Source organism: Grampus griseus (assembly GCF_964374135.1).
Source record: "Grampus griseus genome assembly, chromosome: 16".
Lineage (NCBI taxonomy): Eukaryota > Metazoa > Chordata > Mammalia > Artiodactyla > Delphinidae > Grampus > Grampus griseus.
In genome coordinates, this window is record NC_139010.1 from 9,555,525 (window position 1) to 9,583,481 (window position 27,957).

The following is a 27,957-nucleotide window of genomic DNA, read 5'->3' on the forward strand; positions in this document are numbered from 1 at the left end:
CAAAGCCGAAGTGGAGGGAAGAGGTGAAGCCCTGGGGGAGGTAGAGAGACTGCGTGACATTGCCTCACAATCAGGGTTGTCTTCATAGACATGTTAAAAGGGAAACTGAGGCATAGTAACAATTTTAAGTGTTTGAGCAAAAATCGATTCGAATTGGGCAGCATCCAATCTAGCTGGCAGAAAGGGACTCCAAGGAGCTGAACAAAATGAAAGGCTTTTATAGGCAGAAGGGAGTAGGAACAGGGAAGTTATCTGGCCAAAAAAAGGCAGATTGGTTATTGCAGAGTTACTTTCCTTTAGGGGAGGGAAGGGGTCTACCCAGATGACTGATTGACTAAGATTCCGTTTCTGGGAGAGTGGAAACTGTAATTAAGTTAAATCTTGGTCTGGTGGAGTGGGATTTAGCACTCGACTCTATTTTGGGCTTGTTTTTAACAGATGAAATATGTTATACTCTTAAATCCATTCAGCAGCTTCTGTGATTTGTAAGGAAAGAAAGTAGAAATGATTGTCCTTAAGGAAAACCTTATCAATGTTGGCAAACTCAGTACAGGTTATGATGCTAATACCATAAAGGAAACTATTTTTAAAACCCCAACTGAAAATTTGATGGTATCAGCTTGCCGCTAGTACTTCGTTAAAGAACTTTTAGAATATGGGATAGACATGTCCCAAGTGTGTGTGAATTTTAAATGCAGGAAAATTACTTAGAAAACTGTATCTGGGGAACCAAAGGACTTCCTGCTAATTTGCTGCCTCTTATATTTGGGGAAACCGTACAGGCTTAATTATAGTCCAATGGGATCATTTGAGCCTTTTTGTCTCATTCTTAAGAAAGATTTATTTTCTTGTTTAAATTGAGGCACGATCATCTTAGTATGCTACTACATAGTCTTTAAGAAATCCACCACGTGCATTTGAGGTGGCTTGCTATAAAAACACACATTCAGCAGTCGTTTAGTTATAAACGATGCAAAGAGAAAAAAAAAAACAGGTATGGGAAAGAGAGTGTTCATCTGAGAGACCATAATTAGTTATTGTGTTTGACCTTAAAATTAGCTCTGTTCTTCTGACAGCCGGAGTGAAGAGGGAAACGTGTTGAGCTAAGTAGTTTCCTTGAAAAAAAACAGGGAAATGTGTCATTTCTTAAAGTGAGACAAACTTTTCTCTTGTCACTAAGTTATAAAGCAAAATTTGCCAGAGGGAGTTTTGTAAAAGGTATATTGAATAATAATGTCTTTAGCAGCAGTTTTGCCAACACACAGAAAAGCCTTCTTGAAGTAGCTCTTTTGTCTGCAGATTCAAAAAGAACTGAGACATAGCATTAAAGTGTAAATCACAGGGTACAAATGGAATGGAAAAGATGTAGGCAGGGTAGGATACTTTCCTGTGGTCCAACATCATATAGGACTGAACTCCTGAAACTGGCAGGGGTTCTCAACTTTTTTTGTGTCTTGGATCACTTGGTAGTCAGGGAAGCCCATGGATCCCTTCTGATAATAATATGTGTAAATTCATAAAAAATACTTAAGGTTACAAAGAAAATAAATTACATTAAAAATAGTTATTAAAGGGCTTCCCTGGTGGCGCAGTGGTTGAGAGTCTGCCTGCCGATGCAGGGGACACGGGTTTGCGCCCCGGTCCGGGAAGATCCCACATGCCGTGGAACGGCTGGGCCCGTGAGCCATGGCCACTGAGCCTGTGCGTCCGGAGCCTGTGCTCCGCCACGGGAGAGGCCACAACAGTGAGAGGCCTGTGTACTGCAAAAGAAAAAAAAAAAAAAAAGTAAAATATATTTTATATATATTTGTGTAACTGAATCACTTTGCTGTACACCTGAAATTAACACAACACTGTAAATCAATGGTACTTGGATAAAAAATAAATTTTAATGAAAGGATATATATATATATATATATATATATATATATATTTAAAGTTGGGATATAGTAATGTATGTACTTCTTTACTACCACATTTTAAACCGTGATCTAATAGCAGGTCTAATAATTGTGAGTAGTGATGAGTGTATATGATATTTTGAGAGGCAGGCAGTAACTGATATATATGAGAATGTCTGTGATTTCTATTGTGGTAAAGTCACAGTGGATTTGGTGCCCGCATTCATAATCAAAGGAAATGCTCATTTTCCATTAGGGGTGGTGAAAATAAGGATGCCACTTTTCCTTCATTCAAGTTCACAAATTCTCTGCACCCTGGACCCAGCTCCCTGTAGGGTTAGTACTGCAGGCCAAGAGCCCCTGGCTAGAGGAACAGTCAGTGTCCCTCTTGCAGACTTAGCCAGTCTTTCAGCAGGCAGTGGAGGCACTGGGTGGCAGTCGAGGCTAGACTGAGCTCTTCCTTTAGTCCCTAAAGTAGGGACCCCACTCCCCTTCCCCTCCCTACCTCTCCTCCCCTCCCCACTACTCTCCCTCCCTCTCTCTCTGCTCCCACCCCTGCCCTTCAGCCACCACCACCGATCTTGGTCCCTCCTCCACAGCTGGCCTCTAACCCCTGTTGCCCTTGAACCCTGGCAGGTGAAGCAGCTTGTGCCCATCCGGGACCAGTCGCTGCAGGAGGAGCTGGCCCGCCAGCATGCCAACGAGCGTCTGCGGCGCCAGTTTGCTGCACAGGCCAATGCCATTGGGCCCTGGATCCAGAACAAGATGGAGGTGGGTTAGTGACCTTCAGAGGGAGCCTGTCACAGCCTCCAAATCGGTCCCTGAGCTGACACGACGACCTGTCTCCACTCAGTGCCGTGAGAGCACCATCCAGGTCTCCGTGGGCCTTACTCTTGATGGCCCCTGAGCTCTTGCAGCCTGGGTGCCCATGAGCGTCAGTGCAGGGCGGGGGGCAGGGAGGGCACCTGTGCACCAAAGTTGAGGCTGTTCTTGCTGCCATCCATTCATCCTGTCCTTAAGAATGGTGACGGGGCTCTTCCTCAGTTTTCAGCCTCTGCAGGACCTAGAGTTTTAAACCGTGCGTCCCTAATGAGTCACAAATACTTGGCATTTTCAGAACATTCAGGGAAAAGTAATCTTTGAATGACACTGATTGCTGGGTTCATTTTATCACCAAGAACAGCCAAGAGACATTTATTGGCCTATTTATTCTTCTCCCAGCCTCCCTTTTGGTGATAAAATGTTAACTTTTTTCTTAAGAGGAGGACATCTAAAAATCTAGGAAATTCTTTTGACCGGTGATGAAGCATCCAGTGGTCTGAAATCTCCCTGGCAGCTGCATTCGTGCAGACCATCCCCTGGCCTCCTGCAGAAGAGGCAGCTCCAGCCTGGGGAGGCTTCTGTGTTCACTGGAAGAGGCCTAAATGGCTCCTTTCTTACCCGTCTTGCTTTGCTTTTATGGATCTTGGTGGGTTTGTTTTGTTTTTTCCCCATTCTCTAGACAGACTAGAAATAGAGCTTGCTTCATGCTGCAGTACTATCCTGTTTCCCACTTTATCTGAAAAAGCAAGTGTCTCTAGCTGCCGCCTGATGCCGGCGTGGCATTGGAAGCAGAAGCAGGAAGGCCCCCGTAGTAACCTGAAAGGCCGGCTCACCTTGTTTTCTTCTCCTGTTCATGCCTCCACCAGGAGATTGCCCGGAGCTCCATCCAGATCACGGGAGCCCTGGAGGACCAGATGAATCAGCTGAAGCAGTACGAGCACAACATCATCAACTACAAGAACAACATCGACAAGCTGGAAGGTGACCATCAGCTCATCCAGGAGGCCCTGGTCTTCGACAACAAGCACACTAATTACACCATGGAGGTACAGCCACTGCACAGGCCTGCGGTGCTCTGGTTTCTGGTTGTGACCACTTCACCTTCTCAGGGTGTTTTCCTCCCACATTGGTCTCCATCTGTTCCTGTTTTGTTCTATAAGTATGAAAGGGATCATTAAACCTTTCCTGTTACTGTACGTGAAAAAGCTTTGTGAACTAGATCAAGCGCTACATAGTTGTTAATTATCATCACCGTCCTCAACAACTTTATCATCATCATTATCACAACAATGAACCGAAATTGGACTATTACGTTTTGGCCAGTTTGACCCAATTTGATCTTGCAAATTGGCCAGTGGGTATAATCCAGGGCCCATCCTGCTATTTGGTAAACGCTAACGACAGATAATACACTGTACATTGTATATTTTATCTTCACAGTGCCAGTTGTCACTGCTAGAACCCTGGTCTCACTTCTGAGTATTTCCCACTATAGAATCTCGAAAAAAGTGGAAAAGTAGAATTTAAAAAAAAAAAAAGCATAGGGAAGCCCTACTTATCTCCCTTTGGGTTGACTCAGCTCGGTGCTTTGTGACCGCCTGGAGGGGTGGGATAGGGAGGGTGGGAGGGAGGGAGACGCAAGAGGGAAGAGATATGGGAACATATGTATATGTATAACTGATTCACTTTGTTATAAAGCAGAAACTAACACACCATTGTAAAGCAATTATACTCTAATAAAGGTGTAAAAAAAAAAAAAATGAAAATGAGGAGGCAAGATTGACCTGCTGGGAGGACCTGGAGCTGATCGTTTGATGTTTCCCTCGGTAGCACATTCGTGTGGGCTGGGAGCTGCTGCTGACGACCATTGCCAGGACCATCAACGAAGTGGAGACCCAGATCCTGATGAGAGATGCGAAGGGCATCACCCAAGAGCAGATGAATGAGTTCAGAGCCTCCTTCAACCACTTCGACAGGGTACCTCACTCCCTCTAGTTATTTGAAAGGCACCACTGGGGACATCAAAAGATGTATCTGAAATAATATTCATGCTATCATTTTAAGTTTTAATGTCCTTAAAGGTTATGGGGAAACAGGACGATTAAGGCCAAAGGAAAAGAGGCTCCGAAATGAAGTGTGCTAAGCTCTGATGTCGCTGAAGGTGACACAAAGTCTGGCTTTGTGGGCTGTTTTATACGGAGCGCTTAACGAATGCCTTTGTAGTTGGGATCAACACTAGATTTGTTCTACGTGGACGTGTACCCTCACCAAAACGTGGTTTTGGGATTTAGGACATTTTCTAAATACTTAAATACAAAGCTGTAGTGAACTTTTCCTAATTAACTATTTAGGTGAAGCACCTGGTGAAAATTAGCCTACTCTTTTGCCATAAAATTTAAGTTTCTTTTTTAATTAACAAAATTGATTCACGGAATGTTGAAGGAAAGTGCACCAACAAAATGGTGATCATATAAAAAGTTAAGTGCAGCTCTTAAAATATTATCTAGTGTTTTGATTTGAATACAATTGAGTAAAACCAGTTCTTCACAAGAAAATGCCCAGTTTGCTTATCATCTAGTTAAAAGTGACTCCTAAGGCCACATTCCATTCCTTAAAAGATCCGTAACAAAGTAAGTATATTTCATTACTTTGCTTGGGACCCTGTTTATGGTTTACAGATATCAGTTAAATGGTTCTTAAAATGCCTCTGCTCTAGACCAGCCATATTCAGGCCTATCAAAGAGTTCAGAAAGTAGACTTCTGATCAGGGAGCTGAGGCATAAATAAAGAATTATACACAGAGTTGGGCATTAAAGTTAGCTTGGCTTCAGCACAACTGTACTGTACAAAACATGCTGTAACACTGACCTGACTTCCTTCAGGTTGAGTCATTTTCCTCCTGTGGAGGGAAATAATTGATCATCGTCCCTACACACATCCACCCGGGCTTATGCGAAGACAGCCCTCAATCGTTTGGGCCACCTCATAGGAAAAAAAACCCAAATTTATTTGAATCTAGGATAACGAGACTGTCTTTTGCAACAAAAGTTCAAAGGCAGACAATGCAGAACCTGCCAAGTTTAATAGTTTAAATTAAGGATTTTTGTGTCTTGGAGGGACATGGGCCTGAGAGTAGCTGCGGGGTAACTTTCCAGTGTGAGTCCTAGCCATGTTTTAATCTTTGGGGGAATTTTACAAGTGAGGACTGCCTGGGGCCACGAGAGCGTGAGGATTTCTCAGAACACTTAGAGTGTGTTCAGCCATCGGTGGGTGGCAGTGGGCAGCTCCTGACGAGGTCATTTTCACTGGCACTGGGTAGTCCCTCCTGCTTTCTTGAATGTGTGGTCTCCTTTCATTCTTGACTGCTGTTTACCCTCCTTTCCTCCTTTTTCCTTTTTAAGAAATTATTTTCTAACATCCCTGTGTCGGGTCTGTCCTTCCTCTAAGTCAGTGATGACATTTACAAATTATTTGGCAAATCTCAGAGTGTCCCTTCTTGTGTTGGATTTTGTTCCCTGGTCAAGTAGAGTTTTTTATTTTGCCTCTAACTCTCAACTTCTTTTTATTTATTTATTTATTTATTTATTTATTTATATAATTTATTTATTTGGCTGCTTTGGGTCTTTGTTGCTGCGTGCGGGCTTTCTGTAGTTCTGGAGAGCGGGGTCTACTCTTCATTGCAGTGCGCAAGCTTCTCACTGCGGTGGCTTCTCTTGTTGCGGAGCACAGGCTCTGGGCATGTGGGCTTCAGTAGTTGTGGCTCGTGGGCTCTGGAGCGCAGGGTCAGTAGTTGTGGCGCACGGGCTTAGTTGCTCCGCGGCATGTGGGATCTTCCCTGCCCAGGGCTCGAACCTGTGTCCCCTGCATTGGCAGGCGGATTCTTAACCACTGCTCCACCAGGGAAGCCCTCAGCTTCTTTGTTCTTTGTATTTGTCGGCAGAGGAAGAATGGCCTGATGGATCATGAGGATTTCAGAGCCTGCCTGATCTCCATGGGTTATGACTTGGTAAGACAGAAGTGGAAAATTTTACTACCGTGTGATATTCTATTGAGCTTAGATTTGTATTATAGGAGACAACTGCCTTAAACTATGGCAGCTCATTTGGGGTTCGTTGACTTACATTGTCTAGGGTAACATTTTTGAAGGTTTGCCTGGTACCATATAAAAATAACTTCACAGAGCCAGAACATATATTTTCATTCAGTCATCGGTCAGCTGGTTTTTTCCTAGTGAAGGAAGAGAACATAAACTTTCCCGATGATTTTTAAACAGCTTTAAGTGAGAGATAATTCACATACCATACAATTCACCCATTGAGAGTATACACTCAGTGTCTTTCCTTGCTGATTTTAAAGTATTTTTCCCCTAGTATTTTAGAAGATAAAAAGTTTTTAGTAAAAATCAGCTAAGAAATCTTACATTTCCCTGTGGGCTGTGAGTGTGCCCTTATACCCTCACTTCTCTATTACCTGCTGATGTGTAATGTTGAACATGAGCTGCTTTGATTCCTCTCAGAACTGTCAAATAAGCATCATGAGAACCCTTTTCTGACCTGCCTTGTCTTTTGCAGTATTATTCTTCTCAACTGTAGTCTGAGAAAAGGCCTAACCCTCTTTGAATTCCTCTTCCATAACTATATTAAGTCCCAACGGCAACATGGGTTAGAGAGAGGAAGGAATTCTGACATTCAGGAGCTTCTGGGTTGATGCTACAGCAACGTTTAAAAATCATTTGACGGCAGTAAACTTAAGTCACCCATAAGGGGAATCTGTTCCAAAAGTGGAAGGGAAGTGCAGGGACTATGTAAGTTTTCAAGCAGAAAGGAACTTGCATGCCAACAGGTAAAAGCAGGAGAACGGCACTGCTGAGAGTTGTCGGTTGAAGTAAATGTTTCTTTGCAACCTTGCCTCAGGGTGAAGCTGAGTTTGCCCGCATCATGACCCTGGTGGATCCCAACGGGCAGGGCACCGTCACCTTCCAATCCTTCATTGACTTCATGACCAGAGAGACGGCCGACACCGACACCGCCGAGCAGGTCATCGCCTCCTTCCGAATCCTGGCTTCCGACAAGGTCTGCATGGACATGTTTTCTTCTGCTTTTGTGACAGCCCACTGCTTCATTCTAATCAAAAAGGAAACAGCATTGCAAATAATAACCATTTTGATGTATTGCATTTTGTATCACGACAGCACTGAATTCAGAAATCACGTAAATATAACAGTGATGCCCCCAGAACAGGTTAAACACAGACATTCTGTCCTGGCATTTGTGCTTGTCCTTATGGGGAGTTTTATAGAAGGAACCGAGAGTATGTATTTTGCAGTTTTTTTTTGTGTTTTTCTGGTTCGACCCTACTTCACATTCTGGGTTGGTAGATATGACTCTGAAAGAAGGAACAATGCAATTCAGATGTTATAAAACTGGGAACCTTCTCTCAAGGATCAATGACCCTGACACTGTGCCCCGCCCCTGGAGCAAAGTTAAATAGAAGAGCCATTCATTCATTTAAAAAATTGGCTACTTTTTCATTATCTGAAGCCTAGAAATTAAGTAGGAGTTTAATTGCAAATACAGAATTTTCAAATCTCTTTCCCAAAACAATATAAAAACATCTCAGTATGTATAAACTCAATTTGGGCTATGATTCCTTTACCCTGTGTTCTAGCTGAGAGGGAAAGGAAGTTAGGATTCTAAAACACATCAGCATGGGACTTGCCCTGCAGTCTACTGGTTAAGACTCCACCTTCCAATGCATGGGGCGTGGGTTTGATCCCTGGTTAGGGAACTAAGATCCTACATGCTGTGCAGCACAGCCAAAAAAAAAAAGAAACACATCAACATGGCCATGTTTATTACCTTAAAAAACCCTTATCAGACAAGATAAACTATGTTTAAAATAATTACGTTTGTTTTAAAATGAATCCTTTATCATGGGGATAGGGGTGGAGGGGAGGAAGTCCAACTGATGTAGGAGATAATAAACCAAGGCTTATTTAACCCCCCAAAAAACCCTACTATAAATTACACTATGATATTTGCTATTTATCTTGACCAGCCAATCTTTTTTTTTTAAAATAAATTTACTTATTTATTTACTTTTGGCTGTGTTGGGTCTTCGTTGCTGTGTGTGGGCTTTCTCTAGCTGCAGTGAGTGGGGGCTACTCTTGTTTTCTCTTGTTGTGGACCACGGGCTCTAGGCGGGCAGTATTTGTCATACGCGAGCTCAGTAGTTGTGGCTCGTGGGCTCTAGAGCGCAGGCTCAGTAGTTGTGGTGCACGGCTTAGTTGCTCCACAGCATGCGGGATCTTCCCAGACCAGGGCTAGAACCTGTGTTCCCTTCGTTGGCAGGCGGATTCTTTTTTTTTTTTGCGGTACGCGGGCCTCTCACTGTTGTGGCCTCTCCCGTTGCGGAGCACAGGCTCCGGACGCGCAGGCAAAGCGGCCATGGCTCACGGGACCAGCCGCTCCGCGGCATGTGGGATCCTCCCGGACCGGGGCACGAACCCGTGTCCCCTGTATTGGCAGGCGGACTCTCAACCACTGCACCACCAGGGAAGCCCAGCCGATCTGTTTTATGAGAATTACCCTATTTCCTCTTGGACATTTGACATGAAAAAGAAAAACAAAAAAAAGACTCCATTGTTCAATGTCAGTTTTGTTTTGTTTTAGAAAGAGCTTTTCTCCAGTGGTAACATGCTGCTAGCTTTTAATAAACTGTGTAGGAAAGTGACTCCATTTTCTAAAAGCGCACATCACATTATTTAAAAAAAAAAACCACATTGATAATTTCAAATTAAATAATCCTGCGTTTTCATCAGCATATGATGTAAACCAGCCTACCCTTAATCTTTCTGGTATGAAATTTACCTCATAGTATTTTTCACTTGCATTATGGCTCAGTTCAAGGAGTACTGATGGTACTGCTCCCTTTGCCTTCATGGAGTATATTAAATTTCCTGCTGGCTAGATGATGAATTACAAGTAAAACTCAGCCTTTTGTTGGTTGTCCAGTACTGTGCACATTAGACACCCTGCCTTTAGTCCTTTTTATTTTTAATTTATTTCCTTTAATTTTTATTTCATATTGGAGTATAGTTGATTAACAATGTTGTATTAATTTCAGGTGTACAGCAAAGTGATTCAGTTAGTCCTTTTTTAAAATTACACAAATGCAAGCAGTGTATTTAAACCATTTATGTTCCTGTGTTTTCTGCAGTTGATTTTGCAAACACACGTGTATTTTTTTTCCAGCCGTACATCCTGGCGGAGGAGCTGCGCCGAGAACTGCCTCCTGACCAGGCCCAGTACTGCATCAAGAGGATGCCCGCCTACTCGGGCCCAGGAAGCGTGCCTGGCGCCCTGGATTACGCCGCCTTCTCCTCCGCGCTGTACGGGGAGAGCGATCTGTGAGGCCGGGGTTCTGTAATCGCTGGTCCCAGCAGGACGCAATAAAAGCTCGTTATAGTTTGTTTCTTGGAAACTTTGACAAGCTTTATTCAGTTAAGAGAGAGAAAACTTTTTTTGCAGCTCAGTTATTGCCAGCAGTGTAATATGGCTGAGGTTTTTCCAGTAGATGACATAGCGTACTTAACAAATAAGTTTATTTCTGAGATTCTAGCCAAATGCAATGAAATATCAGGGGTTTTGTTGGTTTCTTTGATAAAGCAAAGCAAATTACTTGAGTAGTGTGAAATTAGGAAGACCCAGGGACAGAAGAAATGTACAAAATGGGAAAATTCCAAAATACCCAAGATTCAAGAGCAGAAAAATAATAGTAAATGTTTGATACTTTAAAAAATATTCTTCATATATATAATATGCTTATATGGTTATCCCTAGGGGAAAATATTTGGGATACCGGTGTTTTACTTTCTTGCTTATCCAAAGATTAGCTATGTTTAAGATAAATGGTACTGTCACCTCTTTAGCTGAATTTAATATTGTGAGATGGAACTTCCAGGGAATAGAAACAGACTACCCAAAAGATCTTTAGTACTTAAAACATTTTAGATAGAAATTATAGTCAGCTCTTCATTATTTAGGACTGTGTAGTCTAATTAGTGGGTTTCAATGCCTTACTCATCCTCCAAAGTAGGGACCTCAGGAAACATGGAAGTCAGTTTAATTGCTGGGGAAGAAGATGGAATCACTAGGTAAAATGAGTTTTTTAGGATTATTTATTGATTCCAGGTTTCTGTACTTTGTCTAGAGCTTGTTAGTATGTTAGGTTCTCAAGAGATGACCGTACATAAGTGCTCTGTTTTTAAACAAACAGGTGTTGATAGTAGTTCATAATGGGGACAAGTCAAAAACTGGTACCTTTATAAGCTCTCCAGGCAGAACTTCTCCTTTATACCTTGAGTTTTATGATATGGTGAAGAGAAGGCATTGGAAGGGAAGAGTTAGTACGAAAGGACTAGTTCTCAACAACGGTAGAGGTAAGTTCTTTCACTGTAGAACCTTTACATACTTCAGGTGAATTCATTTCGTGTAGTAGGAGTTCCTAGATGTTTCTGCCAGCACTCAGAGCATGTTCCCGCTGTGATTGGATGATGCATCCTAACACATCCTGAGTCTGGCTCTGTCCGCGTGGAAGCCCCATGCAGAAGATGCCAGTGGCTCCCACCATCAGCTAGATCTGTCAGTGTTCGTTCATTTTCCTGCTTGTGCTACCGTATGCTGTACCTCCCCTGTTTTTCCATCTTGTTGACAGCTTGTAGAGAATAAAGCAGGCATTCTTTTTATATCTGAGTCCTTAATGATCAGGACATGAATTATAAACAAAAACAGTTGTAAACAGCGATTAAAGTGTCACTAGAAAAGCAGTAATGTGTTACCTACAGTTTGTTTCCTCAGATTTTTGTAGATTTCCACCAGTAGTTGGAAATGTGATATTTTCCACTCATGACTGTCTGGTAACTTAATACCTTTACACAGTTGGCCCTCTTAGAACCTTCAACCTTTATAAATTTCATTTAATTTGCTTCATTTTATTAAGTAGTTGATAGTTTACAAATTCCTGAAATATCTAAGTCCTTGAGTTCAGTGCCAAACACTTTTGGGGTGTCATTTAGATGAACTGTGACTCCTTATTTTACTTCAAGCAGGTGCTATATTCCAGCCATAAACATTAAGGAAAAAATGGGAAGTTGTTCTGCCTTTGAGGCTACTAGGGGGATTTGTGGTGTTTTAGAATGGGTATAGGTAATTCATCTACCTAAAACTTTAATTTCTTTACAACATCCAGGCAAGAGAATGGATCAATACTGTCTGCTAATAAATGAAAAAAGGAAATAAACTCTGAAAACACTTAACATGTTTATACTCTCATTTTAGAAGTTATTTTTATTTCTGAAGCTGAATTATTAAACTTAATTTGTAAAAGAAAAGGAATCCCTGTTTTTTATTATTTCAAAGAATAACCAGCTTCTTTGGTTAACCACAGACTTTTCTCATGTAAAATTTCCATCATCATTAAAAACTCTCGTTTGGTTTAGTATTTGCCTTCCTTAAATTATTAGAGACTGGCTTGTTGGGGAAAGGGTAAGTTTGAGATGAGGAATTAAGGTTTGACTCAGAGGTGAGTGATAAATGGATTAGGAAACTAAATGGATTAGGAAGACATTTTTACCCAGGAGATCACTTCAGAGTCCCCAGTAGGTATTTTGATTAGGATCAGAAAACCCATCTGAGGTGTCTCTGTTCTTCTGCCTCTGCCTTAGGCCACACCCTTATCTCCTATTTGGACTATTGCAACATCCTCCTTAAAATCATATCTTCGTTTTCTTCCGTGGATCTTGGAATGCTTGTTATTACCATGCATGAAAGAATATTCTGTCGTAAAACCACCTCAGCTCTCTATGGGGGTGGAAGGTGGGTGTTGGTCTTTGCCTCTCTCCTGGGCACTCCACCTGCACACCGCTCACTGTCAAACATTTTCATCGAGCACCTCCTTCATGTACCAACCAGCCCTCCTCTTATCTGGCCGAGATCAACCTTGAGAAAGCTGACAGCAAGCTCAGGAGTATCCATCATGTCTATTTTGCCAGTGAGCTGCCCTGCAGACAGCCCTCACCCAGGGGCCATGGTCCCTGGGAAATTTCTGGGGACCTAAGCCCTGGGGCAGAAAAAGACAGACAAGCTTTGGCCAGTGGTGGGCACTGGCATAAAGCAGGTGCAAGCACTGACTGAGGCCATATGTCCCTTGCTTAAAAAAAAGAAAGAAGCTTAAGAGTTGAGACATTATCATTTATTCAGCAAAGATTTATTGAGCTCCTGCTGTATGCAGGCACTGTGATAAAGAGTGGGGATCCAAAGATAAATAAGGCATGGTCCCTGTCTTTAAAGAACTTGCAGTCTGGGCTTCCCTGGTGGCACAGTGGTTAAGAATCTGCCTGCCAATGCAGGGGACACGGGTTAGATCCCTGGGCCAGGAAGATCCCACATGCCGTGGAGCAACTAAGCCCGTGCACCACAACTACTGAGCCTGTGCTCTAGAGCCCATGAGCCACAACTACTTGGCCCACGTGCCACAGCTACTGAAGCCCGCGCTCCTAGAGCCTGTGCTCCGCAACAAAAGAAGCCACCGCAAGGAAAAGCCTGTGAATCACAATGAAGAGTAGCCCCCGCTTGCTGCAACTAGAGAAAGCCGGCACACAGCAACGAAGACCCAACGCAGCCAAAGATAAATAAAATAAATTAAAAAAATAAAGAACTTGCAGTCTACTGGGGATAAAGAACTTCAATTCTATAATCTCATTGGACACTGGACTTTTAAGGAAAGACTTCCCAGCAAGGAGGGGATTTAAAGAAACAGGATCTATTTTTCCCCTTGTGGGAGCCAGACATTTAAGGAAATCTTTGTAAGGTCAAAGACTGACTGCAGAAACAATGGAAGAGAAACTTCAGTGATTGTATCTAATAAGGAATACAAACTTTGCAAAATTAGTTTGGAAAATTCACATGGCTCTAGACCTCAACAAGCAAAAACTAGCAATCCCTGTGGAGTTGGAGAATTAGATTACCAGAATTACCAAAACATTATACTCAGAATGTTCAGTTCTCAACAGAAAAATTACAAAACATACTAAGAAACAGGAAAGTATGATCCATTCATTGGAAGTAAAGAATTGGACAGCAATCATCCCTGAGTAATTCAGATATTAGAATTATTAATCAAAGACATTTAATCAACTATCTTAAATATGTTCAAAGAGATAAAGGAAACCATGGACAGATGAACTAAAGGAAATCAGGAAAATGGTGTATGAATAAAAGGAGGGTATCAATAAAGATATAGAAATGATCAAAAAGAACCACACTGAAATTCTAGTGTTGAAAAGCACAATAACTGAATTGAAAAACTCACTAGAGGGATTTAATAGAAGATTTGAGCCGACAGAGGAAAGGATCAGCAAACTTGAAGATAAGACATTTGAAATTACCCAGAAAAAGAATATGATAATATGCAACACCTCTGCATGATAAAAACATTCAATAAACTAGGAATAGAAGGAAACTTCCTTAATGTGATAAAGGCCGTATGAAATGAAAAACACATAGCTAATATTATACTCAACATTGAAAGACTGAGGGCTTCCCTGGTGGCGCAGTGGTTGAGAGTCCACCTGCCAATGCAGGGGACGTGGGTTCATGCTCCGGTCCGGGAAGATCCCACATGCTGCGGAGCGGCTGGGCCCATGAGCCATGGCCGCTGAGCCTGCGCGTCTGGAGCCTGTGCTCCACAATGGGAGAGGCCACAACAGTGAGAGGCCCACACACCGCAAAAAAAAAAAAAAAAAAAAAAAAAGACTGAAAGCTTTTCCTTTAAGCTCAAGAACAAGACAAGGGTTCCTTCTTTCACCACTTCTATTAAACAAAGAATTGGAAGTTGTAGCCAGAACAATTAGGCAAGAAAAAGAAATAAAAGACATTCAAATTGGAAAGAAAGTGAAATTATCTCTGTGCTACAGATGATATGATTTTGGATGTAGAAAATCCTAATGAATCCACAAAAACATTGTTAGAGCAAATAAATGAATTCAGCAAGGTTGCAGATACAACTGATTTTGAGGTGTTGATGTTGTATTTCTACACACTTGCAATTAACCATCTGAAATGGAATTTATGAAGTAATTCCATTTACAACTTCATTAAAAAGAATAAAATACTTAGGAATAGATTTAACCAAGGAGGTGAAAGACCTGCACACTGAAAACTATAAAACATTGCTAAAAGAAATTAAGGAAGACCAAATAAATCTCGTGCTCATGTCCTGGAATATTGTGTGATGTCAATATTACCCAAGGCAATCTATAGATTCAATGCAATCCATATCAAAATTCAAATGGCATTTTTTTTTTTACAGAAACAGAAAGAGTCCCCCTAAAATTTATATGAACTCTCAAAGAACCCCAAATAGCCAAAACTATCTTAAAAGAGAGAAAAAAAGCACAAAGTTGAAGGACACACACTTTCTGATTTCAAAACTTACTACAAAGCTAAACAGTGTGGTACTGGCACAAGAACAGACATATAGGCCAATGGAATAGAGAACTGAGGAATAATTCAATGTGGAAAAGATAGTCCTTTCAACAAATAGTGCTGGGAAAATTTGGATTCCACATGCAAAAGAATAAATTTGGACTTTTATGTTACACCCTGCACAAAAATTAACGAAAAATGGATCAAAGACCTAAACTTAGTAGCTAAAACTCTAAAAATCTTAGAAGAAAACACAGGGGAAAATTTTCATCACACTGGATTTAGCAATGACTTAGATATGACACCAAAAGCACAAGTAATAAAAAAAATAGATAAACTGGACTTCAACAAAATTAAAAGCTTTTTTGCATTAAAGGACACTATCAAGACAGTGAGAAGATAACCCACAGAATGGGAGAAAATATTCACAAATCATGTATCTGATAAGGGATTAATATCCAGAATACACAAATAATTTCCACAATACAACAACAAAAAATAAACAACCCAATTCAAAAGTGCGCAAAGAATTTAAGTAGATATTTTTCCAAAGAAGATATACAAATGGCCAATAAACACATGAAAAGTTGTTTAACGTCACTAATCATTAGGGAAATGCAAATCAAAACCACAATGAGATACCATTTTACTCCTATTAGGATGGCTACTAACAATAAAATGAAAAATAACAAGTGTTGGCAAGGATACAGAGAAATTAGAACCCTTGTATATTGCTGGTAGAAACGTAAAATGCTGCAGCCACTATGGAAAACAGTCTGTTCTTCAAAAAGCTATACCAATACCACCAAAATCCACTTAATTATATGCCTTAAATAGGTGAACTGCATGATATGTGAATTATATTTCAATAAAGCTGTTAAAAAAAAAGAAGACAATGCGGCAATCAGCTTCGAGGGGAAAAGGTTGTGTATCAAGAATTTCATAGGCAGCCAGTTAGTTGTGCATGTAAATGAACAGTAGAAAGACATTTTACATATGGCAGAGTTTAGAACATCTGTTATCTATGTGCCCTTCAAAAAATTACTTGCAGCCAAGTAATAGCCTTTTCCTTCCTACCCATTTGTCTTAGTCCGTTTGGGCTGCTCTAACAAAATACCATGGGCTAGGTAGCTTATTAACAACAGATATTTCTCACAGTTCTGGAGGCTGAGAAGTTCAAGATCATGGTGTCAACATGGTCAGGTGAGAAGCCTGTTCTTGGTTGCAGACTTCCCTTTATATCCTCACACGGCAGAAGGGACAAGGGAGCCCTGCTGGGCCTCTCCTATAAGACCCCAAATTCCATTCCTGAGGGTTCCACCCTCGTGACCTAGCCACTTCCCAAAGCCCCATCTCCTAATACCATCACATTGGGCATTAGGATTTCAACATATGAATTTGAACACAAACATTTAGCCCATAGCACCATTTTTTGTAGTCCAAACTCACCTCCTTCCATGGATCGTTCTCAGTTCTTCATATTTTGAATGAACTTTACTTCCTTTTCCCTAGTCAGTAGCTTTTCATTTGTATTTTCGTTATTCCATTTATTATGATCTGCTTTGTCTTATTCATTCATAATTTGTCTTGAAGTGTCTTTGGGGAAGGAATCTTATCTTGAACATCTTTATATTCCCCAAGGCACCTGACCTGGTTCTTATCCACTTCAGGTATTTAATTGGCACTTGTTTTATTGAATTTTCTGAAGTTCTGCTGTCAGTATTAATTATACATTTTGATAATCTGAACAAGGCCATAGGCTTCAGTTTCTTTGAAATTAATTTAATTCCTAATAACAAAAATTCCAAGATTGAACACACTGCAGAACTAATCCTGCAATATACCTTAGTGATTGACAAATAGAATGAAAGAATAATTGGTGATTAAATATTTACTTAAAGAAAAATACATTATTTAATTTTAATGTTTTCAGGCTATAGTTCATTTCTGTGCAACATCCAAATTGATAGTTTTATAATAACATTTATATTAAGGTTCTTAATACCAACTGGCTAGCCAAGTGTAAAAGCTACCTCACATCGTTTTATAAGTACATGATACTTATACGTGGCTATTCTTTTTTTTTTTTTTTACGTAGCTATTCTTAATCATACACCAGGTATAGTATTTTTCCACTTTAAATGTGAAGAGCAATACCAACATGGTTGTCTGTCACCAGAGAAAGACTAGCTTTCTAAAAAGACCCAGGCAATAGTTGAATGGCTTTGAAGACTAGTGCTATCAAACCAGGACAACCTGAGGTATGCAATCTCCATTATAGATACCAGCTGCACTTTCATCTCAGGAACAGGGTTAAAGATCCCAGCAACCAGGTGAACATTCCCGAGTTCCCTAGTCTATGCCTCCAATCCTAACCAGTAATCACTCGGCCCCAAACCCCACATTTGCTGACAGACAGGTGTTTCTTCACCAGGATTAATACCTTTAACCAAATTACACTTGACCTGGGGATTATTTTGCTTTATTTAATGTTAACCTTAGTGAGATTTATCTTACCATTGGCTAATTAGGGAATCATATTTCCAATCTTAGAGAATGATTATAGCTTTCAAATTACATCCTGGTGAAGACAAAATAAAACAAAAATCTCTCTTTCTGCCAGTAAAGCGTCTGCTATGAAAGCTGAGCTAGCGGTGTTCATTTAATAATGTCCAGAAAATGATGACTGCAATATTTCTCCAGTAATTTATTCTTGCAAACATTATTTCCTCACATGCCACCATGTGCCAGGTATTAAATGTTTCTGTAGCTATAGCTAGGACCAAACCAGAAAAAGTCTGTACTAAAATAAGACTTTCTTAAACTGAATCAAAGACTTAAGTAAGCAAGGCAAAAGAGCAGGCAAGGCACCTGGCCTACCAGAGCTCAGGAATGTCTTGTACTAACACTCTGGGGATGATGTTTGGTGACCTTTAAACATGAACCCTTTAAACATTAAAGTTTTATCTGTTCCCAAAAGCCAAGTAGGAATATCTCCCATTGAAAATGTAGTATATTTAAAATTCCATGGTTTCATGAATGAAGATAGCATTTGTTTAATTCTAACGACGTGGCAACATTTTATAAACTCGTGTTATTCTGTAAATTAAGGCCAGGGAATCTGAGTAACAATGGAAATTGCAAGCAATTCCATGTGTCCACTTTTCTGCAGAGAGGGCTCTTTCATCAGCTATTCAAGGGCAAGTACTGGCTTACAGATAAAGAAGAGGAATGCTGAAACAAGTTTTCCTGGGATTGAGGCCCAACTGTACCACCTCTTAGAAGTGTGACCTTGGGCAAGTTGTTTAACTTCTCTCTCTCTTCTTTTTTTTCCTTTTTCTTCTTGATTAGTTAAGTGAAGCAGTGGGGGTGGGGAAGGAACAAAGAAATCTGTACCTGGCTGTGATCAATGAATTGTAAACACTGTTACACTCTTGCACTCTGGCCAGCCAACGTCTCTTTACTTTGGTTTTCTCATCAGTAAACAAGGATGATAACAGAAACTAGCTTATAAAGATCCTCCTCCGTGGCACTAATCTTGTTTTATAATGATATATTTGATTATCATTTGTCATACCCTCTAGGCTGCAGGACCTGGATCTGTTTTGTCTCATTATTTTAGCTTCAATGCCTGGCACATAGCATTGTCAATAAATATTTGTGAAATAAATAAATGCCCCAACAATTCATAGGATTTCAACAATTAGATCTTTAAAAGCCAGTATAACAAGAACTCTTATCTTTTAATGAGTTTGATAATGTCCCCCAAACCACAGAATTTCTAGGTTTCAACTTGATTATCTTTTTTTTTTTTTTTTTTTTTTTTTTGCCACGCCACGCAACTTGCAGGACCTTAGTTCCCTGGTCAGGGACTGAACCCCGGCCAAGGCAGTGAACGCACCAAGTCTTAACCACTGGACCGCCAGGGAATTCCCCAAAACTTGATTATCTTAATTGCACTTCACCTTCCAGTCTGAGCCAGAAAACAATACTGGCTAGTTCACTTAATTCTTTTAAATCACCTGTATATTGAAATTTTAAAAGAAAACCAAAGCAAAATACTAACTGGTTTAGGTTGCTGAACTTGAGATTAGTTTAGATCGCATTGAACTTTAACCAGTTTCCTTTTTGGTTATGAGAAAAGAATTCGTTCTTCATGTACTCTTTTCAATTTAAAAATTATTTCTGGGACTTCCCTCGTGGTGCAGTGGTTAAGAATCCGCCTGCCAATGCAGGGGACATGGGTTTGAGCCCTGGTCCGGGAAGATCCCACATGCTGTGGAGCAACTAAGCCCGTGCACCACAACTACTGAAGCCCGCATGCCTAGAGCCCGTGCTCCACAACAGAAGCCACCACAGTGAGAAGCCTGGGCACCACAACGAAGAGTACCCCTGCTCACCACAGCTAGAGAGAGCCCACACACAGGAACGAAGACCAAATGCAGCAAAAATAAATAAATATAAAACAATAAAATAGCACCCATATTAAATGAAGTGTAGGTTAAAAAAAATAAAAAAAATAAAAATTATTTCTGATTTCCCTCCATGTTTAGGACACATATTTCCAGGATTCAAAGACAGAACTTTAAAAAATGTTTGTCAGAGCACTTTCCCCTCCTTATACCTCATTTATAAGTCAGATAGATTAGCAATTATCAATTTAGCTCTCAATTCAACATCTTAAGTACCAGATTCCTGTCTATTAAACAAAAATACTTGACTACTCTTAGGCAAAACCAAAAGAAAAAAAATAGAAAAAAACCAAAACAAATTAAAAAACCAACCCCTCACAAACAATAAGAACAACCCCCCCCCCGAAACCAAAAAATCCAAGTCAAAGAAGAAAAAAACAAAAAACAGAACACATTGCATTTTCTGAGAAAGTTTTAAAATAATTCTTACAATTACCTACAGGGGAGAATCCTTCCTTGTCTCTTCCAGCTTCTGATGTTTGCTGGCAATCCTCAGCATTCCTTGGTTTTCTCGACGAAAAATTGATTAGTCGATCTAAGAAAGAAACAGAAATTTTTATTTGAGCCAAATTTGAGGATTATAACCAGGGAAAAGCATCTCGGAAAGCTCTGAGAACTGTACCGCCCGTTAGAAGTAAAGGCACTGTTACCTAAGTTGTTTGAGACAGAGGGCTGTACATCAAATGACCTATTATTGACAGTTTACATAATCCAGATCTGCAAGTACAAGGTGGTGGGTCATGTGACCCCTTACAAGCTCAGGAAGGAATGTTATCTTTTAAGGAGTTGTCTTGTTGCTGGGAGAATGTTGCTCTTTATGGTTGAGCAGCATCCTGCTGATGTGGAAGGTTTGGTCCATGCATAATGTAGACACAATGCACAGTGACGGGAGAGAGGAGGCCAAAGGGCAGAGAAGAATTTTGTATGTTTAAATTTTTCTTGTCTGGCCATAAACTATGAATTTTACTTCACAGTTTGTAGCTGCATCACACCAACATCTGCCTTCACTGTCACATGACTGTTTTCTTCTTGTGCATCTCTCTCCTTTTCCTATAAGGATGCCACTCTGCTCCTGTATGATTTCATGTTAATTACATCAACCACCACCCTATATCCAAATTTATTCACATTCTAAAGTACCAGAGTTTAGGACTAACCTCAACATATCTTCCTGGGAGGACACAATTCAACCCACACGAGTATTCTTGGAACTTTTAAGTTGTGTGAGTTTTTGTAGTAGGAATTCACTGCCGCATTAGGCATCATGTATCCCTTAAATCTTGTTCCCCTTTTACAACTAAGAAAATAGTGAATTTGGTCAGTTTTATCTGAGAAAGTAAACTTCTGATGATTTGCTAACAACAGAGACTGATATACAATACCTGGAATTTTTACTAGGATAGGGGATAGTAAATGACTAGGTGCTTTTAAGATTACTTTTCAAGAGAGACATCAACAAACTTGGAGAGAGAGGTGAAAAATTTTAAACTAGCCCTTACAATCTTAAGAAGACCTTCAGCTATTCAGGGATATCCCCTCCCTCTCACACTCTTGTTTCATTCTCTTCCCCACTCACTCCATTTTCCCCCCTCCAGGTATTACCGTCCTTGGTAAGGATGCTATACACATTACTATAATTTTGTAGATTTAAACAATTGAGGTACAATTACACACAGGAAAATGAGAAGGGCAAGCAAACTTGTGCTCTTTCTGAAAGTTAGTAGGCTTCATTATTTTGTCTCTATTTTATTTTATTTATTTATTTTTTGCGGTACGCGGGCCTCTCACTGTTGTGGCCTCTCCCGTTGCGGAGCACAGGCTCCGGACGCGCAGGCGAAGCGGCCATGGCTCACGGGCCCAGCCGCTCCGCGGCACGTGGGATCTTCCCAGACAGGGGCACGAACCCGTGTCCCCTGCATCGGCAGGCGGACTCTCAACCACTGCACCACCAGGGAAGCCCTATTTTATTTTTTCTAGATTCATTTGCTTTTCCTCCTAGCATGCTTAGCCGTACACAGCTGTCTTTTATTTTCAAATTCTCTCAAGTGCTGTGTTCTACCTGGGAGTTTCTCCCAACTGGAATGGCCTTAGCTGGCACACACCTTTCCTTCAGAACTCAGCGTCTTCTTCGAAACCTTCCCTTGGGTTTCTGAGTTCCTTTGGCACAATGTATGTGATTCTTTTTATTTTTCCCTGTTCAATTACTAGTCTTAACCAGACTGAGTTCTTCCTCTTAAGACAAAGGTGGGGGGTGTGATGTACCTTGTCTGTCTTTGCATTCCAAGTGTGTAGCCCAAAGCCTGACACATAGTGCGCGCTCAATAAAAGTTTATTGTCAGTAAGTGACAATTAACACGCATATATGTACTTCATAGTTTTCCCTGCGCGTTCACACGATCTTATTTGATCCCTACTACAACCTTATAAAATAGTAATTATCACCACCCTATCATTTCCTATTTTATTAAGTGTAGAGTAGAGACGAAGAAGTTAAGTATCTTGCCCCGCGCCAGTCAACAGTAAAGCGTGACTCGCACCTGGTTTTCCAAGACTCCCAAGTACCGGGCTCTTGACATCATACAACATGTTGAGGTCAGCGCCAACTTCACACCAGGATTTAAACTTGGGGAGACCCGCTGCGGCCGCACTTTCGGACGCAGGGCTGAGATGCGCAAAGCCTCAGAGGGGCACCTGGGACCCTGGACTACATCTCCCAGAAACCCCTGGGGGCAAAGCCTCAGGTGAGTGGTTGAGATCTAGCAGCCCATAGAGCCGCGACGAGCTCCTACAGACCAATCACGGGCCTGAAGGGCGGGTCCTCCCACGCTGAGGCTGGATTGCGCGCAGAAACTAACAGTATTCTGAGTTTCCCCAAACCCTGAGGGGACTCAGAGTCTCGGCCGGCGCCTCGGCCGCCACGTCGTCCTCCTCTTCGGGTCTATCCCGCGCCCTCCCGGCGACCCGGCCTCCGGTCGCGCGGGTCAAGCCGCCAGGCCCTTGCCGAGGACAGGCCAGGTGGCCGAGAAGAAAGCACGTGCTTGAGCAGTGGTCTGGGCCAGGGGTCCGCCTGTCGTCGCCGCGCCGCGCCAGGGTCCTGAGGGGAGGCCCCTCCCTCAGTGTCCCCCGGACTCCGGCCTTCTGTGAACCACTGGCCCCGCGCTGGCTGGCGTGGCTCTGGGCCGTCACGTGTGGAGGGAGGGTGCGTCTTCCCCGCCGCGTCCCCGGCCCGAGGAGGAGAGGACTCCGCAGCATGTCCCCCGCGCTCCACGACCTGACGCCATCCGGTAACGCTACGACCCGCTCTCCGCGCTTCGGTGGTTTATTGCCTCCTAATCCCTGGGGTGATTCAGTCACCACCCGGAGACACCTGGTTAGGTTTCCCCGTGGGCGGGCGGCGCCTTTGAACTTGCGGAGGAGCCCCGAGGTACCACGTTTTCTTGCTGCGTTCCTTCCCTCCACCCACTTCCCCCTTCCTCCCCAGGCAAACCAACCATCAAATCCGTAGAGCACACCCCCTACCCGCAATGCCCCCGAAACACATTCTGAACGTCAAGGTAACTACACTTTGCAGTTTGACGTAGCGTATTCCTGCAGGGCCCTATGGAAGTTTTGCATGATTGAACGTTCTCATTCAGCATATGTTTACTGAGCACCTAAGCCAAAGAAGGTTCAGGCGCTGAGAGGTAAGGAAGCCCAGAGAACTATTTAAAACTGCGTTGAAGTTTTATTTTCCACTTCGGGGTTAGAGCAGTAGTTCTGCAAACTCCAGTGTGCATAGAATCACTATGTTAAAATAGATTAGCAGGTACACAGTAGGTCGGGATGTGGAGTAATAATCCTGAGTGATTTTGATGTTGGTGGCTCCGGCATCAACAATGAGGGGAAAAAAAACGAACAAACTAGTTTAGCACAAGAACAGAATATATTTTCAGCTTTAAAATGAGCTCTGGGCCTTTAATGCCGTCCCTGATTATAATTTGTGGACAAATACACCCATAAAAACATGTGAGGTATGAAGTAGAAAATGAAGAAACAAGAGAATCAGTAATAAGGACGGAACAGTAGCAATGCTATGACAGATGATGCTGTTCAGCTCAGGGAGGAGCGTGAAGACTGAATTCATAACTCAGAAATTTTTCAGAGGTGAGCTAGTGACCCTTTAGATTGTAAGGTCCTGATAAATGGGACCGTTAGAATTGTTCATGAAACAAGTGGAACTATGACTGAGAAACATTTGATCACTGTTGCTATAAAGTAAGACCTGTATCTCTCACAGGGGTGTCATTTATTTATTTGAACAATATCTCTTACCGATGACTTGTGGCACTCCCCTCCCCGTTTAATTAAAAAAGGAGGTATGTGATTTCCCTCATCCAGCAGCAAAATGCCTCTAAAGATTTAGAATAGTTTGAATACTGAGTGATCTTTGTACAGCAGATGAAAGGAAAATTGTTGAGTATTTGAATCTAGCTCAGCTCCCTGACCCCAAGGCTCACTTCTGCTGCTTCTCTCTGTGTGGGCAGCCTGTATGTTGGGGTGAGAATCAGGTTTTAACTTCCTAAAAACCCTTACTTAGTTACTTATTGGTGTCCAGTCTTAGTGAAGCTCTTTAATGAAGAACTGGGAATTCTTGAATCTCGAGGTCAGGCCTTAAGCCTAAATGTCCATGACCTCAGACCATGGTTGTACCCGCTTGGGAAAGAGGCTGGTGGGCTAGCAAATACTTCTTGTGAGAAAAGTTTAACTACAGCTTCTAAACATTTCTTAGTTTCATCCTTGCTATCTATGTTATCTGGAACTCAGTTGTTAAGTGATTAATGAAAGAATGACTAAATGAGCCAGTGAATTGATATCAGCCAGTTACCTGATTCTAATTCTTCCCTGTCTTATTAAAATCAAAGCGGAAATAGTATATTTCAGAAATGGAACATTGCACAAGCAGAGAGATGTCTACAAAGTGTAGCAAGTTGGTGCAACCTAGAAGTTAGAGATTCAAAAATGAAGTATCTTGCAAGGGACTTATAGGGCAGCAGTAAGATAGTCTTTAATATAGTAAAGTCAGGAAACTGCTGAGAATGTGTTGGGATCATTTTTTTACAATGCAGAAAATGAAAACTTCTTTTCCTTGCTCTGTGTGTTCCCCAGTTAGTGCAGTGGATATGGGAGTCCTAAATAAATGAGCTACATGGGATCATTCTATCCCCAGAGGAAATGTGTTCCTGATACTAATTTATTACCTAAAATCCTGTGTATTAGGGGTTTATTTGTTTATGCCTTCATCTTGTCATTCTTCAGGATGGTTCTTAAAGGTGATAGTATCTGACTTACCCACCTCAACATCTAATTGGTGTTTTAACCAGTTAACCCATGTTTGTTTATTCTTTGGAACACTTATTATGAATCACAGTATTATTACTGGGAAATAAAACGTTAGTGGTAGAAAAAAAATCACCCAAATAAACAAAATACATTGTCTAGGTCCTCTCAAACTGGGAAAAATACTATGATCTCTTAGGCTCGCTAGATAAGGACTCTCTCTTCTGGACTGCATATCTATATAATACATATATATGTTAAACTTAAAGGTATTTCTGAGACACTGTTGTAACTAGTCAGTTAAATGAAGGACCTGCAAAACTTCTACTGTGAAAGATGTTAGGGAGAATCTGCTCTGTTTAGAACCTGACTAGTCAGGAGTAAAATGTACAGAATGTACAGAATGTTCTAGGGCTTCCCTGGTGGCGCACTGGTTGAGAGTCCGCCTGCCGATGCAGGGGACACGGGTTCGTGTCCCGGTCTGGGAAGATCCCACATGCCGCGGAGCAGCTGGGCCCGTGAGCCATGGCTGCTTTACCTGTGCACCCGGAGCCTGTGCTCCACAACGGGAGAGGCCACAACGGTGAGAGGCCCGCGTACCACACACACACAAAAAAGTACAGAATGTTCTAGACCTAATGAACTGAATACAGATAAATACCAGAGGTTTGATTTGTTGTTTTTGTTGTTTATGGGAGAGCAGCATTTCAACAAATGCTCACCCTGCCAAGGGAAAGGAGAATTGTTAAGGTGACTTACTCTTATGAGAAGGTTCTGGAGGAGCAATGGTGATTAGAAGCCAGTGAAAGATAATCCCATACTGGAAAGTCTTGCGGAACACATAAAGATTAGAACAGTGAACACTTATGCTAACAAATATGGGAGGAGGATCTTTTAGTTTCTCTTATGGTAAATCTTACGTTATCCCCCAAAGGATAAATAAACGTGGAAAATGTAGATGCATTGGATTTTTAAGGACCTCAGTTGCAGAGGAGTTTTGTGTTCAATCCTTACAATTTCCACTCATATTTTTTTTATTATGTGTTCCCTTTTGCCTCTATTTTCTGTTCACAATTCTCTTGCTCCTGTTTCACATATTTCCACGTATTTGTACATTTCCTTGTAGACTCTAGTCTGTGTATGTATTTTTAATTCATATAAATATAAACCTGGTAGTTAGTCATTTCTAACTTTCTCCCTCAATATTCTGTCTGTACAGTAGAGCAACACAGAGGTAGATCCGGCTACCACCCAGCAGTATTCTGCATGAGCATCCTGCACATTTGACTTTGCCATTTCCCAAGGTTGTCTGCAACTTGCTACTTCTATAAACATCCTCTGATTTGTTCTCTGTGGATCGATGGAGACTTTGTTTGGGAAATACCAGGAGTAAGATTGTTGGGTTTTCCTCATGCTTAATTTTACTGACTCCTGCTAGGCTGCTCTCCACAATGGCTGTATCTGTCTATGTTCCAAAAAGCAAGAGTTCAGATTTTCTTTGGCATTATCCAGTCTTCTAATTATTGCCCATCCATTGTGTATATATTGGTTTTGTCTTGTTTTAATTCCTGTCTTTTTGATAGTTAATGAGTTGGAGCATCTCTTCATATACTTGTTGATTATTCAATTTTTCCTTCTCTTGGTTTGCTTATTCACATCTTTTGCCCATTTTTCTATTTGATTTCTTATTGATTTGTAGGAGCTCCTGGTACATAATAGATGTTAGTCCCTTTCACTTACACCTTTTTTTTTTTAAAAATTTTTTTTTCTTTGGCCGTGCTGTGCTGCTTGTGGAATCTTAGTTCCCTGAGGCGGAATCTTAGTTTCTGCTTAGTTCCCTGAGCAGGAATCGAACCTGGGCCCCCAGCAGTGGAAACGCGGAGTCCTAACCACTGGACTGCCAGGGAATTCCCAGTCCCTTTCAGTTATAGACATTGCAGAATCTTCCTCCAATTCATAATCTGTTTATTACTTTTGTCTGTAGTGACTGTCATTTAACAGAAATTCTTAGTTTTTATGTAATCAAATTCACCTTTTTTTTTTTTAACATTATAGATTGAGCTTTTTGAGTCTTTGGAAGTCTTTCCCTATGCTAAGTAATAAAGATATTCTATATTTTACTTTCCTTATTTTATGATATTGTTTTGTAGTATATCATAGTATTTGGTAGGCCAAATAATCTCTTCCTACTTTTTAAAAGTTAACTTAGCTCTTTCTGGACTTTTAGTCTTCCACATAAGTTACAGAGTAAGTTTATCAAGTTTCTCATAAAAATTCACATGTTTTGTCTAGAGTTTACAAAAAACCTTTGATCTCTTACATATGTGATGACTCTTAACAAGATACCACAGTTTGTATGTGTGGGGATGGGGTTGTTTTATGGTAAATAGTGAACTATCTTTTTTTTTTCTGGCTTTGCCACGCGGCATGCGGGATCTTAGTTCCCTGATCAGGGATCGAATCTGTGCCCCCTGCAGTGGAAGCCCAGAGTCCTAACCACTGGACGGCCAAGGAAGTCCCTATAGTGAACTGTCTTACAGATTGAAAACAATCTATATTTCTGATTTGAGAAGTGAATACAGTGGAGGCCTCATGAAAAAATGCTTAGACTTCTTATGAAAATGGGAGAAGTGAGGTGCACTCCATTGTCAGATTTGCAGTGAGTAGAGAAAAGCCAAACCAACACTGATGAGCTAGACCAGGGTGGGAGGAGGTGGGGCATTTCTTATGTTGTTAAGTTAATTTCTCCTTTCTTCTTCCTGTCTCCTTAAGCATCTGTGCACGTGGTCAGTGGAGGAGATAGAAGGACAAAGACATGTAAATAATATGATACTGATTGACTATTTTGCTGATGCGAAAGGCATATTTCATTGTGGAAAAGACTGGGGTTTTTTTCCTAGAAGGTTTGAATACTTTTTAAATTTCAGATGCATCACTTACTCCCCCCCCCCCCACCATGTC

The 27,957-nt window shown here is 41.3% G+C and overlaps 2 protein-coding genes across 3 annotated transcripts in view; both read left to right on the forward strand.

Moving 5' to 3' along the window:
- ACTN2 (actinin alpha 2) overlaps window positions 1-12,114 on the forward strand; it is an 80,720-nt gene extending 68,606 nt beyond the window's left edge. The window contains exons 16-21 of the mRNA XM_082673077.1: window positions 2,538-2,672; window positions 3,590-3,769; window positions 4,554-4,700; window positions 6,664-6,729; window positions 7,637-7,795; window positions 9,977-12,114. Of these exons, the coding sequence (XP_082529203.1) occupies window positions 2,538-2,672; window positions 3,590-3,769; window positions 4,554-4,700; window positions 6,664-6,729; window positions 7,637-7,795; window positions 9,977-10,135 (846 nt within the window). The 3' untranslated portion in view covers window positions 10,136-12,114. The remainder of the gene's footprint in view (window positions 1-2,537; window positions 2,673-3,589; window positions 3,770-4,553; window positions 4,701-6,663; window positions 6,730-7,636; window positions 7,796-9,976) is intronic.
- Window positions 12,115-22,915: 10,801 nt separating this feature from the next.
- MTR (5-methyltetrahydrofolate-homocysteine methyltransferase) overlaps window positions 22,916-27,957 on the forward strand; it is a gene marked incomplete at its 3' end in the record, with an annotated part of 221,123 nt that continues 216,081 nt past the window's right edge. For both annotated transcript variants that reach the window (XM_082674034.1, XM_082674035.1), the window contains exon 1: window positions 22,916-22,964. In XM_082674034.1, the coding sequence (XP_082530160.1) occupies window positions 22,931-22,964 (34 nt within the window). In that variant the 5' untranslated portion in view covers window positions 22,916-22,930. The remainder of the gene's footprint in view (window positions 22,965-27,957) is intronic.